The sequence below is a fragment of the Protopterus annectens genome, chromosome 5.part0 (genome assembly GCF_019279795.1).
Source record: "Protopterus annectens isolate FY-2018-M chromosome 5.part0, PAN1.0, whole genome shotgun sequence".
Taxonomy (NCBI): Eukaryota; Metazoa; Chordata; order Ceratodontiformes; family Protopteridae; genus Protopterus; species Protopterus annectens.
Genome location: NC_056735.1, coordinates 1,451,548,070 through 1,451,556,871, shown reverse-complemented (window position 1 = coordinate 1,451,556,871; position 8,802 = coordinate 1,451,548,070). Strand labels below are relative to the sequence as shown.

The following is an 8,802-nucleotide window of genomic DNA, read 5'->3' as shown; positions in this document are numbered from 1 at the left end:
CTTCGCCCTCGTGATTAAACCATGCCAACCATGGGTAAATCTTCAATATAGCACACCACGTCGTTGGTTATTATTTAAATAAATTACATACTTGTGCAAATGTACAGGATTCCCTAGCTTAATATTTCTCTGAAAGCCCACTTCAGCCAGACTCCTTGGAAGTGTTGCATTTTCATGCAGTGCGAAAAATATGGTGTTCCACATTTTGACTGTTTGTCACACATTGCTAGGGTCAGTGTTCCACACTGACCTCTTAAGAGTCTGAGAACTGTGATAATAGCACTATCTTAAAAGTGTCCCTGATTCTGCTGAGAGCAATGGAAGAAAGTGTACGATATTTCAAGTATTTATAGTATTTCCACGTCTTTATCTGACAGGTTGTCTGATAAACTTGGCAGCTCTGTCTTCACTCATAAAATCTATGCCCCTTTGCGCTTTTGCCATTCACCACAAGGTGGCAATATGTAACTAATATTAACATAAATGAAAAAGCAATGAACGCGTAAAGCAACGATTTCTTTACAGGGAGGACATCATTTTCAGACGCAAATCCACGTACCATATTTATCATGTAGCACTTCCGCTTTAGTTGGAGACTTCCTTTAACAGTAAATTTTATTGTATTCAGAGTTGTATTTTACAAAATAATAGTAATTTAATATTGATAGGATAAAGAATATATTGTGCACTGGTGAGGTCAGGAAACCGGCGGGTGAGTTGCTGTTTTATACTTCTCCACGTTGTCCAAAGGAATAAAAGTGGCCGTTGTTAGAATAAATATAAACATGGGTAGAAATCCACTCATAATAAGGAGAGCACAGTTATTGTTTTCTTATGTGTGTCTAATGTCAAAAGCTGTGTTCTTTAGTAAAGCGTTTGAAAAACGCTTTTCCCCAAATTGTTACTTTTTATTTAAGTACTTTGTAAAATTTGCACATATTGCAATAGCTGTTCAATACACTTTCGTGTAAATTTAAATCGCTTTTACACTGGGTGAGGTTCTTTACTGATGCCCTAAACATCACATTTCAATTAATAAATATATATATTTTACATTTCTGATCTGGTGGAATGTATCTCATTTTTTGCTGATGGTAATCAATAAATCAGTTTTAGAAGTTCAGAGGATTTCCTTATTTCTTACGCTATGCCTTTTATACTCCTGTGTTTTACAGGATGACGACCGCTGCCAGACCGACTTTTGAGCCTGCAAGGGGAGGACGAGGAAAAGGAGAGGGGGACTTAAGTCAGCTCTCCAAACAGTATTCCAGCAGGGACCTTCCTTCCCATACAAAAATCAAGTACAGGTAAAGCTACGAAGAATGACAGTTTTCTTCCTTCTGAACTATTATATTTTGCATTGTACCAGGCAGGAGTCAACTATTCCCAGTACAAGTTTAACAGAGCCTTTTCCAGAATGGTTCTGCCGCGCATGATAGGATAACGTGTTGAAAATAGCATATTTAATACTTGCTGTAAGTCAGGTAATGTACATTAAAGCACATAATTTTACTTTTATTGTTATGGTAGTATTCAACAAAAGCAAATAATTATTGCATGACTGATGTGTATCATGTGTCTTATGATAGGTACGTACATACATACCTAGTTGTGTTCAACCATAAAATCCTGGCTAAAAGTATAGCAGACAGTAGATTCTTAAATACTTCGTTATATATGCTGTTTGACTTTTTCTTTTACTGGCTGTTTAAACAGGAGTTCAAGGTGATGTGCCATGTGTAAACTGAAGAATTATTATTTTTTATTTGTTGCAGAATGTTTTAGTGGTCTTGGTGGAGAAAACCTTAGGCAGAGTTGAGCTGGTTGGCAGAAATAAAAGACCGATTGAAATCACTGTGACAGGAGAGATCAGTCATAATTAGAAGTGGGTGTTCTTGACCCAAAAAGGCTTCATGATTCAACCTTTATAGTGTAGAAATCCAGGCATGTCCCCCGAAGTCCAGTTTTATTTGTAGATAAGGGAGTATTGCAATTCTGTGTTCCTGCTTGGTGGCATTGTGACAATGTGAGGTATTACAGCTGTGTCAGGAGAAGTAGGGCAGTAGATGTGTAACATATGCCAATGCAGCTAGCTGGACTTTTGTAAAGAATTGTATGTCATTTGTATATCAAACTGATTTGTACAGATGCTTGTGTTGAAAAATGTATTTGTAAAGCTGCTTGTGTTGAAAAATTTACCAACAGTGTGTCCTTCTGGAAAGAAAAAGAAATGTACGTGCATTATTGTAATTGTTTAAATGTGTATGTTTTAACAGAGGATACTGAAAGAGAAGAGGTTAATCTCAATCCACCTAACTTTGAAAATAGTTTGAAATTAAATTATATGGTTTAGACCATAAAGATTGTATCTTACAGTTCTCAATGCAGCCATACAGAAAAAGTCTATACTAGGAAGCTTTTTGCATTGTCTGTGGGGTGAACTAATTGCTACTCTAGAAGGGTGGAGGTTTTGAAATTGTTTCATGACTTCCAGGAGCTGCAGCAGATCTTAGCAAGGGTGTGTGTGTGTGTGTGTGTGTGTGTGTGTGTGTGTGTGTGTGTGTGTGTGTGTGTGTGTGTGTGTGTGTGTGTGTGTGTGTGTGTGTGTATTATTGACACATGTGCTAACTCCTGACAGCTTCTAGCTAAGGGGGTATAGCATGGGAACTATATGTCAGATGACCAGATGTATGTGATGTCATTCTGTAATTCTTCACTAAAAATTATATTTTAATACTAGGTGAGACTGAAGTCTCATAGCGCCTGACATAGAAGGATCAATCAACCTACTTCATCTTTCCTTGTTCTAGTAAGTAACCATGGAATAATAATTCTTTAGATCAGTCAGGAAAATATAGTGAGATTAGTTAAGTATTGTTTTTGTATAACTGTGTGAACCTGTCCACCTGTGTTATTTGGAATATTTCCTGTGATTGAAACTCTGATGTTTATTGTAAATAGATATTCTGTATTTTCATGTTTTTATTATTTATTATTGGTGACACATTGTGGTGATTTCTGAAAGTTTTGCTGTTGATCAAACTACCATTTGTATTAATATTAATTTCACTCAGTATAATTGGGTATCCTTGCAAGAGCCTTAGAGTTAGCTGGCTTTGGAGTGTTTGGTGGTAACTACCTTATTGTCTGGGCAGAAGGGGGCATAGGTGTTAAATCTGTGCCAACTTTTCCTTGTGTGAGGGACATGAAGCACTGGTCTCACAGAGAGAGTGGTGGAAGACTTGGCTTGGATGCTTGGCTTAGGACTCCACTGTACAGCTGTGCCAGTGGGGAATCTTGGGGACCTGCACAGAGAGAGAGAGAAATCCAAACCCTGGACTGGGTGTGTTCCCTGGGTGGTCTTAAGGGAAATTGTGCTTGTTGCAGAGAACTGCGTCTGGAAAGACTGGGTGTATGCCTTTTTGTTCCAAGTGAATATCCCTCTCTGGTGCCAGTGGTGAGGATTCAGGCTATTTGATTTTTGGCCCAGAGTGGGGACGCCACAGGCATGATAAAAGAATGAAACATATTATTGTTTAGAAAATAAGTTGCTGGGAAGTGGTAACTAATTAATGTTGTCAGTATAACTGATCAACTTTAGACATTCATTTGTAGGGAGAAAGGGTATGAGAGAAATTAATTTGGGGGAGTTGTTAGCAAGACCTTTTGTAACATTTCTTTCTTAGCAGAAAAGGCAGTCAGTGTTTGTGTTTTCAAGCAGAAAATAAGTTAGTACTCCATAGGTTTATTAGCCTGATGGTAGCTGCTTTCATGAAATTATTTTGCCTTTGTTTTTCCAGAACAGTTTTGGCTGATGGATATGTGCGCAAATGTTTCCAACCAGAAAAAGGAGAGGAATTGAGCAGTTGTGGACTTTGTACTGCTGACAATCTGATGTTTGTAACTTATTGACTACTTTTGTTTTTCCTAGTACACCTTGCAATTTTTTTTTTTTTTTAATTGGATGGCAGAAGCTTTAATATTTGTACCAGGACTTTTGAACCTGATCAAAACAGGTCCATTGGACAGTTTGCTTTGTTTTTTTGTCATCATTTTTGAGCTAGCTGGCAGTCTCTAGTCTGAAAAGAAGGAATGGCAGTAGACAAGCTTCTGTCTTTTTATTTTGAGCCAAACTAGAGTTATCTGCTTTAACTAGATTTGTTACTTTGATTAGAAAGCGTTCTTCCCCAAATACCCGATTCAAAGTATTAAATAAAATGAGAGGCTGGTCAACTGGGTAGTAACCCTTTGAGATGGAGCAAAAAGTTTTGACACTTGCTATTTGTTTGTTTGTTACTGACTACTGGGTAAACCTGTTGTGTATGCATTAATCTGAGTCAGAAATGGAGAAGTACTTTGCTTTGAGAGTATTTGTACTGGTATTATTCCTCTGATTATCTCCCAGTAAATGCAGAACAGATATTTTACCTTATATTTAAAGAAAGAAATAAAGGCATACTTTGCTAATCTAGTTTATTATTGACTGTTCAATTGCTGGTATCAGAACATAACAAAAACAAACTTTGTCCATTTAAATTAGCACATTAAAAAAATAAACAAAAAAAACTTCAAGCATTTTCATTCCAGGCTAGTAACTTGCTGCTCAACAAAGAGCACAGCAGCTCCCATTTAATACAAATAAAAATAAATATTTTTAAGTGCTTTCTCCTGCTGTTAGATGTGGGGGGATCAACATGTTAACCACTTGAGGTACCAGCCATTCCTAAATAAAACTTGAAGGTACATGATCATGTTTCCATATAAAGATCATTGTTTCACTGTCACTTGTGCTAGATGGTTGCTTATAAAGGGAAGATACCAAGCTGCTGTTTTTTGTTCCCCAGCCCACAAAATACTAAATGTGCCACATCCCTAGCTGTGTGTGCACCACCTGTCTCCACAACCCATGTTGTGGTGTGTTTTTTTTTTTTTTTTTTGCTGCTCATCACCTTCTCTAGTGCCATTAGATTCTTTTCCATTACTCAGTCAAAAAGTAGCAGCATCTGATATTCCATTAGGCCCCAAATATTATTCTGTTCTTTCACTATCACTGTAAAAGGTAATTTATAATTGTTCCCAGCTGCATGGGTTTTAAGGACAGCGTCTAAGTTTATATCATCACTAGGCCATCCAAGCCACATCACAGGCTTAGATTCTGATTTCTTTCTTTTTTTCTGTGAGTTTTGCATTCCCTTCCATTCTTATGTTTTTTATTTCATGTAATGCACTTTCCTGTGATCTTCAAAAAGATGTGCTGGTTGAATGGCTACTCTAAATTGCACATGGGTATTTTATTTGTTCTCACATTCCAGGTTGTGTTTGGTAAAAGGTCTGAGAGGATCAATTCACTTACGCACTTAATAAACATATAAACAATTATGTAAGTAGAGAATCAGTGCAGTAACTTTTGTCAGCTGATGAGAACACATTTTGAAAAACATGCTGTACTTATCAGATTTGTAGTGTACATGCTATGATATAGCTGCCTGACTAATTTTTCAAGTTTTGTGTTTGCCATACTTTGTACCCTACTCTTTTCATATTATGTCTAAGTTTATTGCTGAATGTGCTCTCATTTTGCTCAGCCCTTCTACATGTTGAAGAAATAAAAAAATATAGATTACTGTGCCAGAGCATGTTACTGTTACATTCGTTGTAATGCACAAATTAGTGCATTAAGTCAAAGAAGAAGTGGTCCATTCTTGTCATATTTGCAAGAGTTAAGAAAATCCATATATGTCTTGGATGGGTTTTGATTGTGTGTATAACATCATGATTTCAGTCTAATGGAAATGTGTGAATGTAATCTGTGAGTCTGTTTTATGTAAACCATAACTGAGGGTATATTGATTGATGTGAAAATGTAACTTCTGTATAAACAATGTGAAGTTATACAGTGCACATCATAAAAACACTGAAGAGAATGGTGTACACAAAAGTGATGACAACCAGTTAAAACAACTTTTTTACATTGAAGGATAACTCAAATCTTTTAGTGTAGTTAACCTTATCCCAGAGTTATTTACTTCTTATAATGTTGGCTAGATATAGTGTAATGCCCAGGAAAAACCTTTCCTTTTCTGCATTTCTGCTAATTTCATGTCACAGATCATGAATGTTTCACAAATTTTCCTTTACAAAGTTCATGTTTCAGAAAGGAAATTCTCTCTCTTCTTTAAACTTAGTGGTTGTCCACAATTTTACATTGTTGACCTAAGCAAGACACAAATTTAAAGTGCTATAAAGCACACATTTACAACTAAAGTGACAGTCCTGTTGGAAAGCAAGTTGTTGGAAAAATTCTTTACATGCAGAACACAGATGTGTTGCATCACAGCTTCAGTAAAAATTAATTAATAGTCTGAACTTTTCACTAATGGAATGTACCCTTTATCCATGTAATTAAAAATATGACAAACTTGTCATACTATTTGCTTTACTGGCTTTTTGAAATAAAACTGTTAGTCACAGATGAATGAGCAGGCCATCTAGGCTTGCTGGCAACTTTCACATACAGTAGACGTAGGGGAAGAGTCTGAAATTTGCATATTTCAACACTTAAAAGCCTGCTGCTCACCTATTTTGCACTGAAGCAAATGTTTTTTTTTTTCTTTTAGCAGTGTGTAATAAGTGCATGTTACAGTAATTATGTTACACGTATCTCACAAAGCCAGTGTGCTGAACAGTCACAGCCCTTAAGACTAAACAAAACACCTGATACACTTGTAATAGGTGACTCTATCGTCAGGCACTCTGACGTCCCGCTCACCAGGCTGAACAAGGAGAGGGTCACGGTGAGCAGCCTGTCGGGCGCTAGGATCCGCCACATAACACAAGCACTCAGGTCACTCCAAGGCAAGTACAAATATGACTCCGTCATTGACCATGCTGGTGTGAATGACCTGAGACGTACCTCCCTGGACTACATGAAAAGAGACATAGAGGAGCTCTCTGAGCATGTAGCCCAGGCCGGTATGACCCTGACCTTGAGTAGCATCTTACCCTCACCAAGAATGATGCCACAATATGAAGACAAGATGATCAATTTCAACAATTGGCTTAAGTACTGGTGTCATTCAAAGGGGATCCAATGCCTGTCAGCTTGCCGCCTCCATAGGTATCACAAGGGATAAGAAACTAAGAGTAATGCTACTCAACGCCAGAAGTCTAAACCTCAAGATGCACGCACTCGAAACTCTCCTTAGCATGGAGAACATCGATATCTGTGCAGTAACAGAAACCTGGTTCAGAGCTCCCGAGAACACCCCAGCACTACAGGTTATACCTCATACCATGCTTTTCGGCCCCAAAACTTGGACCGAACCACAAAAGGAGGGGGAGTATCGATATTCATCAAAGATACCCACACCTCCAGGTTGGTGGCAAAGCAAGAAGCATCAGAGACTATCCATGTGCAACTAACAGTGGGTAAAACTGCCTTCCAGTTTATAGCCTGCTACAGACCACCCTCCCAAACCCAGGAACCCCACTCGGCCTTCCTGAAAACACTGGAAAATATGAAGGTCTCTCCGAACACCATTATATTGGGCGACTTCAACTACCCAAACATAGACTGGGAGCATTACTCTAGCTCCAACACCCTAGCCCAAAGGTTCCTAGAATTTATAAACTCAAATGCTATGGAACAACTTGTTACCACTCCCACAAGAGGGGAAAACATACTGGACCTGATCATCACCAACATGGGGACTCTATGCTCCAGACCAGAAGTGTATCCCTCACTGGTAAGGTCAGACCATAAACTAATCTCACTGGATATTCATATCCCGACCCCACCCCCTGCCCAGAAAACCACAGTGAAAAACTTCTCTAAAGCAAATTTCACACTCCTCAAAACTGAGGTGGAATCCTTCAAAGCCCACGGGCCTGTGGAAAATACGGCCCAGACCACAGAATCCTTTATAAACGCATTCTATGAACACCTTCAGGAATGCATGGATCATGCGATCCCAAATAAAACCAAGACCCAATCCTCCAAAGGCAGACGTCCTGTCTGGTGGACCCCAGCCATAAACAAACTATACAATAGAAGGAGGAAGCTACTAAATGATAGAGCAAAATCCCAAAAAGGGAAGGCATCACTGATCAGTATTAGCAAATAACTACGGGCACACATAAAATTGTCTAAGGCCAGCTTCGAGAGAAAAATTGCACAGGACACTAAGGATAATCACAAGGCTTTCTTTAGTTATGTTAGGAACCTGGGTGGTAATTCCCAGATATGCTCAGAATTAGTCCAAAATGGCAAAAAATACACCGAACCCACAGACATTGCCAACATCCTAGCTGACAGGTTCAGCACAAACTCCCCCCCCCCACCAAAAGGGCAAATATCTATCCCAGCAGAGTGCTGTCCCCCTGACATCTCAGATGCTCAGGTAAGAGCCGCCCTTTCCAAAGCAAAACACACAGCATCAATGGGACCAGATGGTGTCCCGGGCTGCGTCCTACATGAACTCCAAGAAGAGCTAAACCCAAACATAAAACTACTGTTCAATCTCATCCTCACTACAGGATATGTGCCCAAAGAGTGGCGTACAGCAACAGTGGTCCCTCTCCATAAAGGTGGTGCCTCAACGGATCCTGGAAACTATCGCCCCATAAGCCTGACTAGCTTGGTCTGCAAAGCTATGGAAAGGATCATCATGGACCTCATAAATAAAGATATTGGGGACCTACAGACACTGGATCCTACCTAGTTCGGCTTTGTTAAGGGCACATCTTGCCTCTTAAACCTGGTTGATTTCTTTGAAACAGTCACCAAGGCCATTGACGAGGGGA

The 8,802-nt window shown here is 38.9% G+C and overlaps 1 protein-coding gene across 1 annotated transcript in view; it reads left to right on the top strand.

Annotated features, from left to right (window-relative positions):
• Nucleotides 1-522: 522 nt before the first annotated feature.
• Nucleotides 523-8,802, top strand: part of CWC15 (CWC15 spliceosome associated protein homolog) — a 304,908-nt gene continuing 296,628 nt past the window's right edge. Inside the window, exons 1-2 of the mRNA XM_044071265.1 lie at nt 523-712; nt 1,176-1,307. Coding sequence (XP_043927200.1) covers nt 1,177-1,307 — 131 coding nt within the window. The 5' untranslated portion in view covers nt 523-712; nt 1,176. The remainder of the gene's footprint in view (nt 713-1,175; nt 1,308-8,802) is intronic.